The 22,557-nt window shown below is 45.0% G+C and overlaps 1 protein-coding gene across 1 annotated transcript; it reads right to left on the bottom strand.

Moving 5' to 3' along the window:
• Positions 1–13,449: 13,449 nt before the first annotated feature.
• Positions 13,450–21,776, bottom strand: LOC142134383 (uncharacterized). The gene is made up of 3 exons (XM_075194565.1): positions 21,764–21,776; positions 17,090–17,659; positions 13,450–14,654 (listed from the first exon to the last, which is right to left on the bottom strand). The coding sequence occupies exons 1-3, from the start codon at positions 21,774–21,776 to the stop codon at positions 13,753–13,755; spliced, it is 1,485 nt and encodes a 494-aa protein (XP_075050666.1). The 3' UTR covers positions 13,450–13,752.
• Positions 21,777–22,557: the final 781 nt, after the last annotated feature.

The raw sequence follows: 22,557 nt of genomic DNA, 5'->3' as shown, positions 1-22,557 counted from the left end.
TTTCCTTAACCAATGTTCAGTCCATTTTGAACTCCAACCTCAAAATTTTTCTACCCATCGTTCCAGAGTGGCCTATCTTATCTCATTGTTTTCTGGACAAGCCCTGGCTTGGGCCTCCCCTCTGTGGGAGAGAAACGATCCAATTCTACAAGATAGTGCCAAATTCATTTCCACGTTCCGAAGTGTGTTCGATGAACCAGGTCGTGTGACCTCCGCTGCTTCCAGCATTCTTCGTTTGCGACAAGGCTCCCATACAGTAGGACAGTATGTCATTCAATTTAGGATCTTAGCCTCTGAACTTCAGTGGAACACTGAAGCATTAGTTGCCGCCTTCTGGCAGGGGCTCTCCGATAAAATTAAAGATGCACTGACTACCCAAGAGCTTCCTTCGTCACTAGAAGATTTGATCTCTCTTTGCCATCGTGTAGATATGAGATTTCGTGAAAGAGAGTCTGAGAAAACAACAGCTGTCAAAGCACCTCTTCGTTTAAACCCTCAATTTCGTCCAGCTCCATCCTCTGTGATTCCCATGGAGATAGGACGTTCCAAATTATCTTCAGAGGAAAGGAAACGAAGAGTAAAGAATAGACTCTGTATCTATTGTGCTGATTCCACGCATATGCTCAGCTCTTGCCCTAAGAGATCGGGAAATGCCAGGCCCTAACTAGTTCTGGAGAGGTGAAGTTAGGGTCCCTGGAGTCCTCTCCATTGTCTATGAAATCTAAAGTCTGCGCTTTTGATGTTACGATTTCCTTTGCTACCAAATCCTTTGAGTCACAGGCATTGATTGATTCCGGAGCAGCAGGAAATTTCATTTCTAAATCACTAGTGAATCAATGGTCCCTACCAGTGATCACTTTAAAAACACCCATTACTGTGACGGCTATAGATGGATCACGCCTCATCAATGGTCTCATCACCCAGAGTACGTCTCCAGTAACCCTTCAGATTGGTGTACTACACCATGAAGAAATTTCGTTTTTAATTCTTCCAGTTACGACAAGTCCGATTGTCTTAGGCCTTCCATGGCTTCAGTGTCACTCTCCCCAGATTGACTGGCGCACTCCTCAAGTTACGTCTTGGGGGTCTGAATGTCACCATCGTTGTCTCTCTCAAGTTATTCCTCTTAAAGTACAGCGATCTTCCATCTCATCTTCCTCCCCGGGACTCCCTCCTCAGTATGCTTCATTTGCCGATGTGTTTGATAAAGCTCAGTCTGAACGTCTTCCTCCTCATCGTTCTTGGGATTGTCCGATCGACCTTCTACCTGGCAAGACTCCTCCCAGGGGTCGGGTCTATCCTCTCTCGTTACCTGAAACTCAAGCCACATCTGAGTACATACAGGAGAATCTCCAGCGTGGGTTCATTCGACCTTCCACCTCTCCCGCTGGAGCTGGGTTCTTCTTCGTCAAAAAGAAGGATGGATCATTACGCCCTTGTATAGATTTTCGTGGACTCAACGCCATTACTATCAAGAATCGGTATCCCATTCCGCTGATCACTGAGCTATTTGATCGCATCAAGGGAGCTCGGATATTTACTAAGTTGGATCTTCGTGGTGCTTACAATTTAATTAGAATCCGTTCCGGTGACGAATGGAAGACCGCGTTTAACACCAGAGATGGGCATTACGAATATTTAGTAATGCCCTTCGGGCTGTGTAATGCCCCCGCTGTTTTCCAGGGTTTCATCAATGAGATCTTTCGGGACTTATTATATGTATGTGTCGTTGTCTACCTAGACGACATATTGATCTTCTCACAGGACCTGCCTTCTCATCACCAACATGTGGCAGAGGTCCTCTCCAGACTACGGAAAAACTCGTTGTTCTGTAAATTGGAAAAATGTTCATTCGAGTTACCCCAGATTCCATTCTTGGGGTATATAGTTTCCGGAGTTGGCCTGAAGATGGATCCAGACAAAGTAAATGCTGTACTACATTGGCCTCAGCCAACTACTCTTCGTGCCATCCAGCGTTTTTTAGGTTTTGCCAATTACTATAGACGCTTCATTCAAGACTTTTCATCCATTGCATCTCCCATTGTGGCCCTAACTCGGAAAGGGGCTAATACTAAGCAATGGTCATCTGAGGCTCTCCAAGCCTTTCAAATCCTCAAAGAGGCCTTCTCATCTGCTCCCATTCTGCGACAGCCTGATGTGACACTCCCCTTCTTCCTAGAAGTAGATGCCTCTAATGTGGGCTTAGGAGCTATTCTCTCCCAACGCTCGGAGCAACAAAAATTACATCCTTGTGCCTTCTACTCTCGGGGTCTTCTGCCCGCAGAGAAAAATTATACTATCGGGGACAAGGAGTTGCTGGCCATCAAAGCTGCATTAGAGGAATGGAGATACTTGTTGGAAGGAGCTCGCCATCCGGTGACGATCTTCACGGATCATAAGAACTTGTCATATTTGCAATCTGCTCAATGCTTGAATCCTCGTCAAGCAAGATGGTCTCTTTTCTTTTCCCGTTTTGAATTAATTATAACCTTCAAACCAGCCGCTAAGAACAAGAAAGCTGACGCTCTATCTCGAGCTTTTGTGACGTCCTCTGATGTAGAAGAGGTTCCCAACCATGCTATTCTAGACCCCAAATGTATTTCTCTGGCTGCTTCATCCACCAAAATGCTACCATTTGGGAAGACCCTTGTGCCTCCTACTCTGAGGAGGAAAATCCTTTCGTGGTTCCATGCCTCTCGTTTTTCTGGACACGCCGGTGAACACAAGACCTTTGAGATTCTCTCTCGTAGTTACTGGTGGCCTTCAATGAGGAGAGACGTCAAAGAGTTTATTGCTTCCTGTGATTTATGTTCTCAGTTCAAATCCTCCCGCAGAACTCCAGCAGGGTTGCTGCGACCACTACCCATTCCGTCCAAGCCTTGGACCCATATTAGTATGGATTTCGTTACTGATTTGCCACCAAGTAAGAATCACAATACTATTTGGGTAGTGGTAGACAGATTTTCGAAGATGGCCCATTTCGTCCCTCTGTCCGGTTTACCTTCCTCGTCTACTCTGGCTGAACATTTCATTAAAGAAATCTTCCGCATCCATGGATGTCCGTCTGAGATTGTGTCGGATAGAGGAGTACAATTCGTTTCCAGATTCTGGCGGGCCCTTTGTAAAACCTTGGGCATACGATTAGCACTCTCATCGTCTTACCATCCGCAATCTAACGGACAAACGGAACGAGTCAATCAAGATCTTGAGACTTTTATTAGGATGTTCTCTTCAGCCAACCAAGACAACTGGGTAGAATTGCTCCCTTGGGCTGAATTCGCCCATAACAACATGTACCATGAGTCATCATCCAAAACTCCATTCTTTGTGGTCTACGGTCACCATCCGTCTTTTCCGGAATTTCCTGCCCTCCCGCCCACCCAAGTTCCTGCTGTGGAGACTGCTTGTCAAACCTTCAAAAATATCTGGTCTCAGGTCAAAACCTGTTTAAAGAAGACATCTAATAAATATAAGTCTTTCGCAGATAAGAAGAGGCGGGCTATTCCACCACTAAAAATTGGAGATCGTGTCTGGTTATCTACCAAAAATATTCGTTTGAAGGTTCCATCTATGAAATTCGCCCCTCGTTTTATTGGTCCATATAGGATCATTCAAGTTATCAATCCAGTATGTGTTAAACTTCTTCCTAAGAATCTTCGGATTTCCAATGCCTTCCATGTGTCCTTACTCAAACCTCTTATTATCAATCGTTTCTCGACTCCTCCCTCAGCACCGCAGCCAGTTCAAGTTCATCAGGAGGAGGATTTCGAGATTACTGAGGTATTGGATGCAAAAATTTCGCGAGGAGTCCTCCGTTTCCTCGTTCATTGGAAGGGCTTTGGTCCTGAAGAGCGTTCATGGATCAAAGCTGAAGATCTTAATGCTCCTGCCCTTCTGAAGAAGTTTTATTCCAAAAATCCGGACAAGCCCGGTTCCAGGCGTTCTGTGCCCACCTTTAAAAGGGGGGGTACTGTCACTCACCGGACTGTGAGTGCTTCTTCCCGGACTATTAGGAACCGTGGACGTCCTCTATCCTGAGGGACTGCGCATGCGCAGCCCTTTCCAAACCTTCAGTGTATGTTCCTTTAACTTAATTGGCAGATCAGGCAACCTCCCTATATTAAGCACCTGTGTCAACACCACGTTGCCTGATCTTGGAGTCTCATTCCCCATGAGTCTCTGAAGGTGTTCCTGTGTTTCCTCGTTTATTCAGCCCAGCTGATTCCTGTGGTTTCCAAACCACTTCTACCTCTGTGGTTTCCAAACCACTTCTACTACTGTGGTTCCCATACCACTTCTACCATCTACTGTATCATCGTGACTGTGAGCTGATTCCTATCCGCTGCCTCCGTGCACTACAGTCTTCTAACCACTTCAACTCTACCTTGTATCATTGGGACTGTTAGCTGATGCCTATCCGCTGCCTCCGTGCACTACAGTCTTTCATTCACATCCACTCACCTGTTCATGATCGTGACTGTTTGGCTGATTCCTATCCGCTGCCTCCGTGCACTACAGTCTTCAACCTGCAACTCGTCTGTGTTTCATCATCGTGACTGCTAGCTGATTCCTATCCGCTGCCTCCGTGCACTACAGTCTTCAACCTGCAACCCGTCTGTGTTTCATCGTGACTGTTTAGCTGATTCCTATCCGCTGCCTCTGTGCGCTTCAGTCTTCAGTCCTTGTCAACTCTCCCGTGTTTCCTTGAGTCTGCTGCCACTATTGCTACCCGCTACTCTCCGTGATCAACTGTTCCAGTTCAACTCTGCTCTGGTGTCCCATCGTTACTGCACCTGCTGGTTGCTATTGGCTACCTCCGTGTTCCCGCAGAGACCCGCTGCTGTTACTTCTCAGCGCTACGCATCCATCTACTGCTGATCCGCTCTCCACGCCTTCCTGGGTTCCCTGCTGGTCTACCTACCTGTGCGCTGCACCTGCTAGACCACCGCTTCACCCATCCAGGGACTTTGCATCCTGCCGGCCTCCTGCCGTTCAGGTATCTCTGCACTTCTGTCTGACTGCCTTCTCCTGAACCACGGTATGCATACTTCCCATTGACTGTGCTGTGTATTGCATACCTTGCTGGACTGTGTTGGTTCTCCTCTGGAGTGTACTATCCGCTGAGTCTATTGCCATCATTGACTGTGTTATCTCATGCTGGATTACTTCAAGAGACTTTCTATATTGGCAGTGTTGTTCAGTCATTTATACATTTATATTGTGCATATTACTGTGGATCAAAGTCAAGGTGCCCGTGTATATATTGTGTTGCAGTCTCTCCCCGTGCACCTCCTCACATATATATTCAGTGGTACAACTTGCTAGTGGCAGACCACTGACCCCTGTTTCCAGTTTCACCTGCTCCAGTATCCTCTCACATAGCAGTGGTACAACTTGCTAACGCAGACCACTGACTCCCCGGATACCTCCATTTGGATTCCATTCCTTCACTCAGACAGCGGTACAACTTGCTATCCGCAGACCGCTGACTCTCATCACCTCCTCGTTTCTGTTGGACATTCCTCCTCACTATAGCAGTGGTACAACTTGCTACCGCAGACCACTGACTACCTTCACGTGTCCTTTGTCCATACAGTTCCTCGTGTATTACTACCTCCATATTGCCAGTGCTGCTAGTCATAGACTTTCCTGAGCATCTCATCATCTGCTATTTCCTGTTCCGTGATCACCCTGCTACCAGAGTACCATATTACCACCTATACTGCTCTGGTAAGCCTATCACCTGGTGATCCCTGGGTAAAGACTCCTAGTGCCCGTGACACCCCTCCACTTGTAGAAAATAGTAAAAAGTTCAGCCGTTATAGACTGTACAATATAAATTGAAATGGACAAAGCCAGTTTGGGGTCAGTCTGTGTATGACACCCTACCCTTATTGAGAAATTGCCAAAACAGCAGCCTTTCAAGACTGTATGTGATATATAGAAATGCCCCAAAGTCCCTTTCCTATTTGGGGGTAGATTGCACCCTACACTTATACTTATTTTTTTGGGGGTGTGTTTTTTTCCCTGATTTAAAAAGACTATGTACTTTTACATAGGCTTTACCAGATGACGTACAGTAAAGACTACCATCAGGACTGGTGCCAGCACCTCCTTGCTGATCCTGCTCTATTGTGGACTGCTATGAATCCATTTTAATGAACCCAAAGCACTTGTAGTGCAAAATATTCAATAGATAGTGTTGCTAGATATGACTTTTTGCAGCCAGAAAATTTATTGTTTCACACTGGGGAATATGGGACACCCCAAAGCACTTGTAGTGCAAAATATTGAAAAAAAAAAGCCTCCTCTATCCTCCTCTAACAATTGCTAATAAAATTGGTATCAGAATTGCAATAATAATTGAAAGAATAAAGTATACAATTATTGCTCTGTCCCTGCTCTAAAACAGCCTGTGACCTAACCCTGCTCTCTCCGTCTGTCAAATGGCGATGGATTGCTGTGGAGGCAGGTATTTATGCATTTCAAATATTGCGAGAACTGAGCCCCAAGATCCGACGACATCACGATGACGTTTTGCCTCGATTTTGATTCCGAACGGGCGGGAGAGTACTGAGCCTGCTCGGCTCGGTACTCGGATAGGCAAAGTTCGGGCGGGTTCGGATCTCGGGGAACCGAGCCCGCCCATCTCTAGAAAAAGCACACTGGTGGTTTCTTATTTTATCAATTTTTTTAAATTGAGATCAATACAATGATGACAAAGATAAATTTAGATTATAAATATTATTATACAACATAGCGAGTCATGGCAGTCTTGGCTCCCATTTTAACACGCTTTTAGTTTGTCACATCCTTCACTACACCTATATCCCTTTCAAATATTTTGCTACTAGAAATTATCCAGATAACCAATGGGAAATTTACGATTTTCTCTTCTTTTAAAATTAGCTTTAATAAAGTGTTGAGTTTTAAATTGGTCCATTACTTCATTCACAGAGTGCCCCATTCATGACACATTCCTTTTTCTTTATTTTTCTCTATACATGAACAGTGTCTTGGGTGCTCCACCTGTATTTTCATAATATCTTTCTATGCTATTTTGAGTTATAGCTATAGGTGGTGATGTGAAAATCTTGTGCAATGGTGTTTTCAAATGTATTCTTTTGGCATCCAAGTATTATTTAATGGTAGAGTTGCATTTCCATTTTTATGTATTATTCCTACCATTTGTTCCTCTCTAGTAAATACCGAAGAAAAGAAAGTGTTTAATACCTCCTGCTTTCTCTTAATTATCATTAATCAATCCACCAATATCACTTCTTAGGGGTCCTATATTGTATTTTCTAATCCTTTTGCTATTTATATACTTAAAAAACTTTTTAGGGTTCGTCTTACTTTCTTTTGCAACTTGTTTTTCATTATCTAATTTAGCCAATTTCCTTTTTGCATAATTTATTACATTCCTTGTAGATAGGGAAGGACTCATCAGTCCCTTCAGACTTAAAACAATTTAAATGTACGCTTCTTCCTTTCCATTTCTTCCCTTACCTTTTTATTTAGCCACATTGGTTTAGACTTAATTCTTTTACATTTGTTTCTCATAGGATTGAACTTATATGTGTATTTTTCCAACAACATTTTAAAGACAACCCACTTTTCTTCTGTATTTTTTTCTTTCAAAAACTACGTCACAGTCTAAGCATTTTATAAACTCCTATAGCATATTAAAATTTGCCTTTCTAAAGTTTAAAGTTCTAGTTGGTCCCTTATACTGTTGCTTCTGGAAACTAATTTCAAATAAGACCATATTATGATCACTGTGTCCCAAGTGCTCCCTTATTGAATATTTGATATTATGTCTACATTATTTGTTATCACTAGGTCCAGTATATTCTGGTTTCATATTCGATCCTCTAATATTTGGAACATGTAATGATCTTTTAGCGTGCTCAGAAACCTGTTGCCCCTACTGTACCACAAGTCTCAGTACTCCAATCAATGTCCAGATAATTTAAATCCCCCATAATTATAACTTGACCTTGTTGTGTAGCCTTTTCAATTTTCTGTAGAAGTTGGGCTTCCTCAACAATATTAATATTTGGCGGTTTATAGCATGTCCTTATCAGCAACTTCTCTGAACTATTTCCTACACTGGATAATTCCACCCACATTACCTCTACATTAGCACCAATACTCTTGTAAATAACTTACTGTATACTTGATTTTTAACACAGGCTTAATATAAAGACTCCTCTTCCCCTTTTATTTACTCTATTTCTCCTGAAGAGAGTATAGCCCTCCAAGTTGACTGCCCAGTCATGTGTATCATCCCACCATGTCTCAGTAATACCTATAATATCATATTGCTCGCTCATTGCTACTAGTTCTATATCCCCCATTTTACCAGTTAGGCTACTTGCATTTGCAAGCATACACTTAAGTCCATTTCTTCCCTTCGCTTAGTGGGAGAACTACCGCCACTACAAGGGTTGTGGTATGAATTAACGGCACCAACAATGCCGACTGAGTTTAGAACTACAAAATAACCCCGAAAACAATAATAGCTACAAGATGACAATAAGAAGTTACCATATAGCAGGCACTCATTATCTTCAGCAGGTTTAATGATGTACAGATAGAAAATGTGACTATCCTAAATATCTACATAAAATAAAATAATGGTGCTTTTAATGCAGCAATGGGCAGACCCACTGCCTGGATTACATTATATAGGTGGTGGATCCATTGCCACTTTAAAAGCGCCATGCAAATGGTGTCTATTAGAAATGACGTGATTACTTTGTGTTGATATTTAGGACAGGCAAATTTTTTATCTGTACATCATTAAAACCTGCCGGAGTTAATGAGTGCCTGCTATATGGAAACTCCATATTGTCATCCTGTAGCTATTATTGTTTTCGGGGTTATTTTGTAGTTCTAAACTCGGTCGGCATTGCCGGTGCCGATGACATCACTACCACCGGCGGCAAGTGTTATGCACCAGGGCCCATGGAGATAATGGGGCCTGCTGCATAGCAGATTAAGCGGGTCGGGGGCCCCGGTTCCCTCTTCACTGCACTGGGGCCCACAGCTCGTTAGTTCCTCCTCTGCCTTTGGTATTCCTTTTTGCTTTGATATCACTGTTTTTCTTATTGGCTTTAACAAGGCTCTCTCCTTAATGGCTACACATCCCTTTCCTCCATCTCCAACCCCTTGTCTCTTACCCTTACTACTCAATGTCTAGCCCGTAAATACTTGCTTGATCCTCTCCCCTGAAGTCTAGTTTATAATCTCCAACCTTCTAACCATCCTCTCCCCTATCACAGCAGTCCCTTCCTCATTCAGGTGCAATCCGTCTCGACAATAAAGATGGTAACTGACTGAGAATTCAGCCTAGTGCTCTAAGAATCCCAAACCCTACTTTCTACACCAATCTCTTAGCCATGCATTAACCTCCCTAATCTCCAGCTGCCTCCCTGGACTAGCGTGTGGCACCAGCAGTATTATCCGAAAATACTACCTTGGATGTCCTTGCCGTAAGTTTGCGATCCAGGTCCCTGAAATCATTCTTAAAATACACAATAAAGAGTGCAAATACACAAACAAAATAATGACTTTAGGTCATAAAGCATACATAGAATAAAAATAGGATAGCTAAAGCAAAAAGACAAGCAAAGAAATAATAGATGACAAGAACAAAGAGGCAGAGACATTGGTGCATGAGCAGCCTCTGAGAGCCCACACCACCCCCGAAGAGTTCCTCTGTATATGCCAAATATGTCCATTATAAATATTTTGAAAAGGTCCTCCTTCAAAATCCAAGCCATGGTAAAGCCATCTTCTTTCACCCAGATTCTAAACAGTTCACCACCTAGTACTGGAGAGAAGTCCGGTTTGATAAGTAAAGATGTTTGTGGGGAACATAGAGTAGATAACAAATAAATGTTCTATTTTACTGCAGGGCATGAGTTACTTTATACAGCTAGTTATTTGTGTATATTTAATTTGCTAATAAATGATGTCTGTATTTTTGTCTGTTCTGCAGTATGTTGCTAACTTAGCTCTTCATTTTTTATTTAATTGGGAAACTACACCTTTTTATGCATAAAAATAACAACATCCTTTACATGGCTTTAGAGATTATTTGTCCATCTTCTAATACCTATCCCAGAGTTTCAGCAGAGTTTCACATTGCTGCTTCAGACGATTGTTTTAAATTGTTAGTGGTTTTTTGGTCTGTGCTACAGAAACTACAGAGGAGGGAACAAAACTCAAGAAACTGTTTATTTAGGACTTCCTCAAATTCACATTGGCACAAACCAGACATTCTTACCGACTGAGGAATAAGGTAAATCATTATTAAACATTTGAAAAAGATGGACATATGCTTTAGAGAGATAGACATGATAATTGTTGCATTTTAGTGGGAGGAATACATGGCCCTCTGTATGGATAGTTTGAACATTAAAGGCCTGATTCAAATACGAAAGCAACATGCATGTAAGTTGCATTTTTAAAAAGGGTAAGTAACTTGTGCTCATGTACATCCATATTCAAATGCAGATGTTTCTGAGAAATATGTTCTGATGTGAATACGATAGTAAATCATTTATGAGATGTAAGTCACACGTAAGCGTAATTGTGTTTTGTTGGGTTTGGTATTGTGTTTGGACTGAAGATATTGCACTTTTTCCCCTACATGTGTATTTACTCCCAATTCACATCAGAATGCACATGCGTGCATTTCCTTAATTGCCCTTATTAGTTGTAAAACACTGATGTTACCTGACGAGTGATATTAACCCTTTCACTACATTACCTCAATACCCTGCACTATTAAATGCTAACAATTACCCCTTTATCACATCCTTTATTAGCAAATAAGTCGTATTATTACACACTTGCAGTTAAAGAATAAAACACACATAGAACAGCAAATAAACTTTTCAACTTTTGACATAAAAAACAAAAAAATAAATTTCAAGGGAGTTGGGGTGGGGGTGGTTCTGCACCTGCAATAAAAAATAAATTACTATATTTAAACTTCAGAACATTAGTACATGTTAAAAACATATATTTGCTCTATGGGTGTAGTTTGGTCTCACATTTCTTGAGCTCTACAGAGCTGAGAGGTACTACATTACTATAAATTATCCTAAAGATTCATCCTATTGTAAAGATAGTACTAGCCAGAGGACTGCGTTTTGGAGGCACATGCAGTTGTATTATAGGGGAGTTATTTTACTGACAGTTATTGGGCCCATAAATTCATAAAATGCATAGTGTTGATTCCCCCCCCATATGTAAAACCACCTTTGTGTTAACCTTACACCATACTTAGAAACCATGAAATAAAGACACGGACACCGACTTAAGTTTGGAAATAAAAAGGTCCTTTTATTTTTGCTATTAATTTTTATTTTTATTTTTATTTTATTTTTATTTTATTTTCTATAAACTATTTTATTTATTTTTATTTTCTTTTATTTATTTTATTTCTATCAAAATCTATCAAAATTTTCTATCAACAATTTGGACCTTTTTTATATAGGTGGCGAAGAGCAGGGCAGCCAGCTAAACCAACATAAACCAATATTGTGGAAGATCGTCTCTTTTCCACCAACCTGGTTTAACACCTTATCTATTGGCCGGTACTATCGACTATAAATTAACTCAATACCCTCTGGACTCAAACTGGTCAAACCCTTTCAAGGCAAAACCTGATACTCCTTACTAGAGCATCAACGAGTCTGATAACGACGAGGGAACCAAGGCTATATCGCCCACACTTACGTACCGTATGTTTAACAACCATCTGACTGCCATGCTCTCCCACCGCTCACCTTCGTTCCTCGTGACAAGAAGTAACCCTGATATACTTAACACAGGGCGGGTGGGTGGGTATCCGGATCCAGGAAACAGGAAGCTCTCCTTCTTCTACTGCTGGATATATTCTTTCAACAACCACTCCCACCTCGTTCCAATTGGCTGATTCCGTCCCAGGCTTAACCCCTTGTTGGTAAGTAACATATTCAGCTCACAACACATGCTTTTAAAATCCTTCGGCTTAATGGCCTCTCTCATACTAAAATGCATAGTGTTGATTCCCCCCCCATATGTAAAACCACCTTTGTGTTAACCTTACACCATACTTAGAAACCATGAAATAAAGACACGGACACCGACTTAAGTTTGGAAATAAAAAGGTCCTTTTATTTTTGCTATTAATTTTTATTTTTATTTTTATTTTATTTTTATTTTATTTTCTATAAACTATTTTATTTATTTTTATTTTCTTTTATTTATTTTATTTCTATCAAAATCTATCAAAATTTTCTATCAACAATTTGGACCTTTTTTATATAGGTGGCGAAGAGCAGGGCAGCCAGCTAAACCAACATAAACCAATATTGTGGAAGATCGTCTCTTTTCCACCAACCTGGTTTAACACCTTATCTATTGGCCGGTACTATCGACTATAAATTAACTCAATACCCTCTGGACTCAAACTGGTCAAACCCTTTCAAGGCAAAACCTGATACTCCTTACTAGAGCATCAACGAGTCTGATAACGACGAGGGAACCAAGGCTATATCGCCCACACTTACGTACCGTATGTTTAACAACCATCTGACTGCCATGCTCTCCCACCACAGCCGTGTGTTCTTATGGACCACGCGGCCCGCCACCTAAAGAAAAAACTAAACCCCTCAACTCCGAAAAAATACTTTCTATAAATAAAACCATTCCTTCTGCCGACAAATGCACCCCATCCGCTCTGAAAAGATGTCTCCTGTCCACTGTTAACCCAGGATGACTTATCACTACCCCTTGCATGCTTTTCACGTTCTGCCTAGCGTACCCGTTTATCTTTTTAACCACCCTTATCAATGTGGCCGGGGGAATAGATGACCTCCAAAACAACCGGGGAATTATATTAGACCAACAAACCTTCATTGAAGGCCATCGGGCGTGTATCTGTGCAAGACCCTCACGAACGTTTATGATTAAATCTAGGGATTTTCCTCTACCCACGTCATTACCTCCCAGATGAATCACAACTATATCGGGGGTACCGTGCTCCTCCATTTCCTTACACAATGTGGGAATCAACTCCGCCCATAACATGCCCCTCTTGCCCAACCACCTGATGTCAACTGGGTGTTTGAAACCGAACCGCCTATCCGCTAATCTGTGCTTTGCTGCCCAAAAAATAAACGAATGCCCCACGACCCATACTCGCGTCGTCGTCACCGTGGAACCTAGGACAAAATAAATATTCTCATCAGATCATACCCATATCTAAGAAACCATAACGACTACCACAAAACGTGTTCTAATTCTACAGCCTTCTTGCTGGAAATAGCCCCTCCTTACCAGAGGGGCCACCCCCGTTTACTTGAAGTATTTGCCACGGAAGAAAACTTTTTCATTAGCTACACATTTATACCCCATATGAGGGACACCTGTTAAACTTTTTAATATTTATTTATTTACTTTTATTTAATTTTATTTATTCTCAAAACTAATTTATTCTAACTCTTAAACAAATGAAAAGGAAAGTTGGTAACCCACATGAAGGTAAAAAACCCCTTATAACCCTGGGAGGCACACACACTAATCAGGCCTTGCCAAGGAAACAAGGGGAGAAAATCCCTTCACGCCCCCGTTCAACACAGCGAGCAGCACAGCCCTGAGTCACCAAGTGATAGAGGAGAAAAAGATAAGATAAAAGCGATAGAGAAAACTGAAAGACTTGAGGAGATGCAAGACTGTGCAGTAAGAGCCCTTTCAAGGCTCCTTATAAGGCCGGATGTATTTCTTATATGCCTGTGACCTCCATCTCCCTAGTGCTTGAATCTCGGGGACAGATGCACCCCCAACTGCAGCGGCAGTGGCAGCCCCTATCCTGAAAGAATGAGTACCATAGTCTGCAGGATTTAGACCTATTTCCCCTAGCGCCCGTTTCAACAAGGCGTTAAACTGAAATTTAGTTAACGGGGTCTTGTCCATATGAGTTAACCACACACCCTCCCCCGTGGGCCGGAGACTAGCGAATTTATTGGCCATTATGACTGGGCATATAACTGCTCCCTGCTGCTCTGTAATTGTCAACCAATGACCTCGGCCTAACTGGTCTGTTTTTGACTTAACTATCTTACAGCGCATAACGTTAGGTTGTAAAATCACATTTCTAGACAGTAAAGCCCCCCCTACGTCATTCTTGGATCTGGCTACTAGCTCGCTAATTCTGAAAGCACCGTGATACGCTACTGAGAAAGCTAACCCGAACAGCAAAGCCTCATAATCATCTATAGCTAGCTTCTGCAAAACCTCGACCAGCCTAGCTAAAATTTGGCCGTCAATAGGCCGGCGAGTGTCATTCTTCATCGGCTGCATTCTAGACCAACCTTTCAAAGCCTTTGATATAATAAATGACTTCGTGGGATCTTGTGTACCATTAAGCCTAGCCATGAATGAAATACCGGCTAAGAGAGACCCCATTCTCGCTTTAGACACCCCCTCGTTATACTGGTTCCACATAAAGCCCGTAATAGAGGGAATCTGACCTGAGATGCTGCTGTTGAAAGACGCCTGGTAACCCAACCAACGTTCCCATGCCCCTTGATAACACCTTCTAGTCGCAGGAGCCAAGGACGCCTCCGCTAGCCACTTTATACCTATCGTATCATCTGCCAAACAGAAGGGGGACACTGTAAGCCCGTTACACGGGCATGCGGGGCCAGAGACCTAAAACGTTGCCAGTCAAAACGAGAAAGAGAGTCTGCTATCTGGTTATCTACACCAGGAACGTGCCGTGCTCGAAAACTAATATCACACTCTAGGCATCTCAATACCAAGACTCGTAACAAGTTAATCGCCGGGCGTGATGAGGCACTCTGCTTGTTAATAGTCTGGACCACACCCAGGTTATCACACCAAAATACCACACTCCTACCGCGCAACCGATCAGACCACAACTCTAAAGCCACTATTATGGGAAACAACTCCAAAGTTATCAAGTTCCGGACCAACCCCTCATCCTCCCATGACTGTGGCCAAGGGGCCGCACACCACTCTCCCTGGAAAAAAGCACCAAAACCTTTTGAGCCAGATGCGTCTGTATGTAAGTCCAAGGATGTACTGGATACTGGGGGTGTTGGCCATACTCGTATACCGTTGAAAAATGCCAGAAACCGTTTCCATACAACCAAATCCTCCCTAATTTCCTCTGACAGCCGTACTTGGGAATGGGGACTACGGCAACCTGACGTTGCTAGTTGCAATTTTCTACAAAACACTCGGCCCATAGGTATCACCCGACAAGCAAAATTGAAGGAGCCTAACAGAGATTGAACCTTCCGTAAGGAGCAGGACGAGGACGACATAACTTCTTCAATCAGTGACTGTAATTTAACAATTTTATCAGGGGGTAAACGACAACAACCTTCTATTGTGTCAATTTCTATGCCTAAAAAGGCCAAGCATGTGGCTGGGCCCTCTGTTTTGTCTGCAGCTATTGGTACGCCCATCACCCGGAATAGCGCTTGTGCCGAAAACAAAATGTCTTTACAACAAGGGGAATTGGCTGGGCCTATAAACAGGAAGTCATCCAGATAATGAGCTATTCCGCGGTGTCCAGTTCCCGCCCCGACACACCAGTGGAGGAAGGAACTAAAAGCCTCAAAATATGCGCATGAAACCGAGCAGCCCATTGGCAGGCATAGATCCACATAGTACTCGTTACGAATTTTAAAACCCATAAATTTAAAGGACTCGGGATGCAAAGGGAGGAGGCGAAAAGCGGATTCTATGTCCAATTTAGCCATCATCGCTCCCTTGCCAAACTCCCTAACTAAAGTTAAAGCATCATCGAAAGACTGGTACACCACTGAGCTAATTGTAGGGTCAATCGCATCATTAACCGAGTTGCCCGCTGGGTGAGACAAATGCTGAATTAATCTAAATTTTCCCGGGGCCTTTTTTGGTACTATCCCGACCGGGGAAATGACTAAATCCTGAATGGGGGGGGGATGAAAAGGGGCCCACCATACGTCCCAGGCCTATCTCCTTACCAACCTTCTCTGCCAGAATGTCAGGATGTAAATATGCGGAACGAAGGTTCCTGGCGGCGGTACCCGTCACCCCACTGTCAATGGGGAGGCGGAAACCGAGGCGAAAACCCTCTCTAAGGAAAGAGGCCTGGGCCGCATCCGGATAAAGAGCCAGCCACCTACAAAGGATAGGGAATATAATGGGAGAAACCGCCTTAGATAGCACTCCCTGCCCCTCCCCGTCCCCTACCGACGCCAACGGTGCCCCTAGGGCAGTCTTTGAGGGGATGACTTCCTCTACAATTGGAGCAGGCGTGTCTGTAACGGCATGCCTCCCCCCTCCCGCATGAGGAGTTGTTAAAAGCAAAGCACCGATTCCTTGAGGACAGGGGAGCACCACGTCTCCCCCCGTACTGAAACCTAGCTGACTGCGGGGGGCCGTACCCCATGTGCACCCCTCCCATCTGGGCTCTATTCAATCTCATCCAGATTTCTACATCCTTATAGGCCAGGGGCATATAATGTTGGCCGTGCACTTTCTCTCGGAAAAGCTTATCATACAACCTCCAGGTCCCGGGGCGTTCACAACTATGCATCTCGTTAATTAAATGGAGATATTTCCAAACGTCTATAATTGCATCTGGTCTCGTTTCCAAATAGCAAGCCGAGAAAACACAGTACCCCCGTTAGCCAGTTAGAAAAATTTCTATACGCATCCTCACCAACTCCACCTCTTGCGCACGCGGCCGCCAACTCTTTCTGTGTGTCCGCTGTCAGCTCAAATATGTCAACGTAATACCCTCTCTTAATCTTATATCTCATGCTGCGTCTAATGCCTATCGACAATGCTGTGTTCTCACACTTCACTAGCGGTCCTCCTGTCGGTGTGGAAGAGGTGGTATCTAACCTGTCCCTGCTCTTCCTCTTAGCTCCCCCAAAATGAGTGTTAAGAATTTTAATCAGCTTGCGCTGACCCTGCCTAGGGGAAGATGAAGCTGACTCTGCGCTGGTAGTTGAAATGCTAGAATCAGACATGTATTGTGTATTGCATATAGTAGAGCCCTCATACTCACCGGATGTTCCCAGTGCCTCCTGCCGAACAGCCCCCGGTACGTCCTCATCTTCCGATCCACTCTGCCGAGCCCCTTGCTGCGTTGTTGCCTGCACCGACTCTTCTCCCCGCAGCTGAAGACTCGTTGCCCCGCCCTCGTCCACCTGAGTCCCTGCGGAGGACAGCTGCACCTGTGTCACTGGATGAGAAGACACGTTAGCATGCGGGGGAGACAAACTGTGTGAAACGTGAGGTGGGACCTCTGCCGGGGTGACTAAGGGAGAAGCATTCGAGAGATGACCGTAGAAACCAGCGGGAGGAGGGACCCTTTGACTACGGTCCCGTGGCTGCTCTGGTGGGGGGAGCTGAGGATCCCTACTAGAACACACAGCGGAATTATAAAAGGAGGGTCTAGGATACACGTGAAGGTACTGACCCGACAAGGAAGGATAGGGGGCCGACCACTCACTTACACCATCTAGAACGGGCCTGAAATCTTTGGGGGGGTATGGCAGAAACCCCTGGGTGCTAGTATTGGCAGCCTCGGGCTGGTAAAATGGTGCCGGTGTAAAAGGCCAGCTGCCAGCTGGAACTGCAGGGCCGGAAGACCGAATTACAGAAGGGACTGCGGGGGGGGCCTGGTGTGCAAATGCTCCCCAGGTATTAGAAAAACTGACCGGGGCTGGCCCCAACAGCCCGGGGGCCTGGTTAGATGATATCCCGGCCCTAACCGAAGATTCCAAGGAAAATAGTAGGGGGGATGAGGTGGGAGGGGGGCTGTCTCTGGAACGAGGGAAAGGGAGGGGGAGGGGGGTACCGCCCGTTAATGCCCCATGGAATGCTGGCAAAAGGGGGAGAACATCCTGATGCATATTTATGTGGGGCTGATCCCCGGGAAGCCCGGGAACCTGTATGCTGGAGATGGATGGGAAAACAGGAGGGGGGTCAAATATAATGGGGCCCAGGCCCCTATAGGGAGATGGGAGCCCCTGGGAACAGGCAGGGGGAGCTGGAACCCCTGCCCCCACTGCTTTAACAACTGTGGACCCCCCCACCCTAAGCTCAGCAGCGGGAGCTGGCTGAGGGAACCAGGGCCGGAAGTGACCTGGCGCCGCGGGCGCCGGGGAAGGAGATCCCCTGCCCCTAGCGCGAACTGTTCCTGTCTTCCTGGGGCCTGCGCCGGTAACAAGCGGCCTAGCCGCCCGCTCCGGCGCCTTGGACCTCCTAGGTCGCCTGGTGCCAGCCCCGCGAGGACCCCTCGCGGCAGCGGCATGGCTAAAACCACGCCCCGCCCCCCGCCCAGACCCGCCGGACGGACCCGGCAATACACGCTGGGTTGAAGGGGGGGGGGGAGCGGAAGCCCGGGAAACGGAGGAAGGAGCCTCCGTGGAGGCCACGGAACGTGGAGGAGGAGGCAGAGGGGGGGAAAACCTGGAGGGGACAGACCTGGAACGGCGGGGCCGGGTGGATGCCATGGCACGGAGGGGGGGGGGGAGAAACAAGGAACTGAAAAGAGGGGAAGAAGGAGAAGATAAAGCAAAAGGAGGAGAGAAGAGTAAAGGAGATGGAGGAAGCGAGGGAAATATAGGAGCAGACAAGACAGAAAATGCAATATAAAAGAACCACTTAGCCTGATGCTGCCAGTTATCCGGATCCAGGAAACGGGAAGCTCTCCTTCTTCTACTGCTGGATATATTCTTTCAACAACCACTCCCACCTCGTTCCAATTGGCTGATTCCGTCCCAGGCTTAACCCCTTGTTGGTAAGTAACATATTCAGCTCACAACACATGCTTTTAAAATCCTTCGGCTTAATGGCCTCTCTCATACTACTGTATACCTGTATATTGTCAATATTTGCCTAGGCCCAAGTACATACAGAATTAGCAAACAAATGATTTGAGTCCTACTTAGAAACACACTAAAATATACTACTATATTATTATATCAAGATACTATCCTACATAGATAGATGGAAATGTTTCCTTTATTTTGTTAAAGTTTTTATGAATATTAGTATGTTTAAAAATAAGATTTTGTCAAACCCATTGACTTTTCATTGTATGGTTCCACCATTGCACACTATGTGATAAACACCTCTATACCACTTGTATATGGAAGTGACATAAGAGGTGTTATTAAAATTAAATATCTTAAATTGTATGTAATCACACATGTAACCATAATACTGACACAGCCCTATTACATAGCATGTGTTGTAGATTGTGTGAAGTTTATTACAAGCATGTTACTATATATAATACGTTTATCTTCTATATACATAACTACATGGTCCAGATAAAAAACATATTTCATATCTTAATTATAATAGCGAACTTACGCTTTGCTATCTTCCTTCTAATTTCCGCAAGGACCTGTGGAGGTCACTACAGCGGTGTTACAGCTGTGTAATTGTTTTCTTTTACATATTTCTTTTTTACTGATTCTGTGTCGCCGATCCGCCCCATGTGCCCACAACACGCTGACGTTCCCTCTCCCTCCTCACTGTCTGTCGAGCATGATGTCATCATCACATCCAGACCGTGTCAATGAGGAGCTGCAGTGAGAGGAACTCGCTGTCAACAGAAGAAAAGATAGAAGCCAGGTAAGTAAAGTTTGTGTTACTGTTTATGCAGGGGTATAGTGAAATAAAGGGAACACAGTATGTGCTGCAAGGGGGAGGGGTGGGGGGCTGTGTGTGCTGCAAGGAGGAAGACAGTTTGTGCTGCAAGGGGGGACAGTGTGTGCTGCAAGGAGGAAGACAGTGTGTGCTGCAAGGGGGGACAGTGTGTGCTGCTAGGGGGAGGACAGTGTGCTGCAAGGGGGAAGGTAGTGTGTGCTGCAAAGGGGAAGGCAGTGTGTGCTGCAAAGGGGGGAAGTGTGTGCTGCAAGGGGGAAGACAGTGTGTGCTGCAAGGGGGAAGACAGTGTGTGCTGCAAGGAGGAAGACTGTGTGTGCTGCAAGGGGGGCAGTGTGTGCTGCAAGGGGGATGCAGTGTGTGCTGCAAGTAGGAAGACAGTGTGTGCTGCAAGGCGGAGGACTGTGTGCTGCAAGGCGGAGGACAGTGTGTGCTGCAAGGCGGAGGACAGTGTGCTGCAAGGGGGAAGACAGTGTGTGATGCAAGGTGGCTGCAGTGTGTGCTGCAAGGCGGAGGACAGTGTGTGTCTAGGGGGGGCAGTGTGTGCTGCAAGGGGGAAGACTGTGTGCTGCAAGGGGGATGCAGTGTGTGCTGCAAGGCGGAGGACAGTGTGTGCTGCAAGGGGGAAGACAGTGTGTGATGCAAGGGGGGCAGTGTGTGCTGCAAGGTGGATGCAGTGTGTGCTGCAAGGAGGAAGACAGTGTGTGCTGCAAGGAGGAAGACTGTGCGCTGCAAGGGAAAATACAGTGTGTGCTGCAAGGGGGTGGCAGTGTGTGCTGCAAGGAGGAAGACTGCGCAGCAAGGGGGAAGACAGTGTGTGCTGCAAGAGGGGGCAGTGTGTGCTGCAATGGGGGGCAGTGTGTGCTGCGAGGAGGAAGACTGTGTATTGAGCGGGCAGTGTGATGGGTCACGAATTGGCGACTGGGGATTAAGAGACATTTTTTCATACATCTTGTTCACTAATGTTATAAGTTGGCAAGTGGAAGGTATGTGGGGTGGTAGTTAATGAAATAACTTGGGAAGTGGGTGATGAAATTGCCAGGGGAGTCATGAATTGGCTGCTGGGGTGTAATGAAATGAGTGGGGGGGTCATGAATTGGGTGCTGGTGGGGACATGATCTCTGTATTGTGTGGTGTTCATGAGGATCCCCAACTTTCCAGAAGACATCTAAACGACAACAAAGCTGCAAGAACTGGTAAAAGAATCTGTCTAAATTTTCCTTTAATGTTTTGAAGGGGGTGCACTGTGGGTGTATTACATAGGGCAGCCAGAACCCTTAATCAGTTTCTCTTTGCAGCCTTATAAGCTGCATTTTTGTCTGCATTGTGGACATACTGGAGTGTCGAACCCAAAAAGTAGTTATCGTGTGTGTCAAGGCGCTGGAGCTCGGCACGTGAAAAGCTTACTGAACGCATGTGTGCAAGTGACTTTTCAGCCTTCTCCTCACTGATTGACTCGCAGGTCATGTGTAGGCATGTAGGTCGCGGTTCCCTTCAAGAGAATATATAAAATGGTAGATATACATTAATCTAGCTTTGGTACGATCTGCTTAGAACTTGCTGCTTTGTATTGGCAGCTCCTGCCTCCTGGACTTTTGGGGGTAAATGTATCATACTCCAGTTTGTACAAGTCGCCGGAAATCGGTGAGATGACAGCTAAAATTTAAAGCGGCACTGCCTTGTAAGGGGAAACTTGCCTTTACAAGGCAGCGCCGCTTTAAATTTTAGCTGTCATCTCGCCGATTTCCGGTGACTTGTACAAACCGGAATATGATACATTTACCCCCTGGACTTTATTATTTGTGTTTCATTTTATGTGTTAGCAGCAGTACCTCTGATCACCAGAGGTGCTGCTATTGTGCCTGCTTCTTGTGCTTTAGGAGTTAACCTTGCTGCACTAATTATTCCTGGCACCTGGGTGCTTCTCCTATTTATACCTGTCACTCCCAGCATACATTGCTGGTTATTGTTGTTACACTCTGTAGTCATTTCCTGTTATTACATGCTGCTGTACTTGTGGTTTACCTGCTATCTAGGCTCTCTCCATATTACCGCTTACCTGCATCAACCATCTACCCGGTATTTATTTCTGCATTTACTTGAATGCTCATTATTACACCATCAGGTTGTACTTCCAGCAATAGACATCGTGTGTTATCACCTCATTCCTGGCTCCTGAGCTGCATTTTGCATTGAACCGTGACAGTATAACCAGCCCACAAAAAAAACAGCTTAGGAGTCGTGTGGAAGATTTTTATTCTGGGACCCTTTTCTGCAATTCTTTTTTCCTTTGTTTTTGCAACATGTCTGTTTCACCAATCTTGGAATTACCACTGCTACAAACTTTACAAATGGACATTATCTTGCTACGTTCTCAGCTTGCTAAATTTTCCGCTTTACTTGTGGACCCTCTCAGGAGACTGTCTGATTCTGTCTATCCTAATACAGAAGCTGCTGGTCTGTCTCAATCCACCTTCTTTGCTGCTGAACCTGTGCAAACAGCACCTCTTAATTGTGCTTCTACAAATTTGCTGTTTACTAAGAACTATGGTGTAGCAAATTCCCGGTTCACAGGTGGTCCACGCCCCCATCGCAGAATAGCTAAGAAACTGTGTCTACTGTGCCTGCAATGCACACTTCTTACAGGACTGTCCTTTCCGCAGACCACGACAGCCTACTGATCCATCCTCTGTTGTTTTCACTCAACATTCCGGATTTGTTTACGCTTCACCATTTCTGGTCTCTGGGATGAGGCCCAATCTGCTAGCTCCAGCCACCTGTCTTGAGGCGCCAGCTCCTGCCGCCTGTCTTGAGAAGCCAACTCCTGGCGCCTGTCCTGAGGCGCCAGCTCCA

The sequence above is a fragment of the Mixophyes fleayi genome, chromosome 1 (assembly GCF_038048845.1).
Source record: "Mixophyes fleayi isolate aMixFle1 chromosome 1, aMixFle1.hap1, whole genome shotgun sequence".
NCBI classification, from domain to species: Eukaryota; Metazoa; Chordata; class Amphibia; order Anura; family Limnodynastidae; genus Mixophyes; species Mixophyes fleayi.
This window is presented reverse-complemented; position numbering and strand designations above follow the sequence as displayed.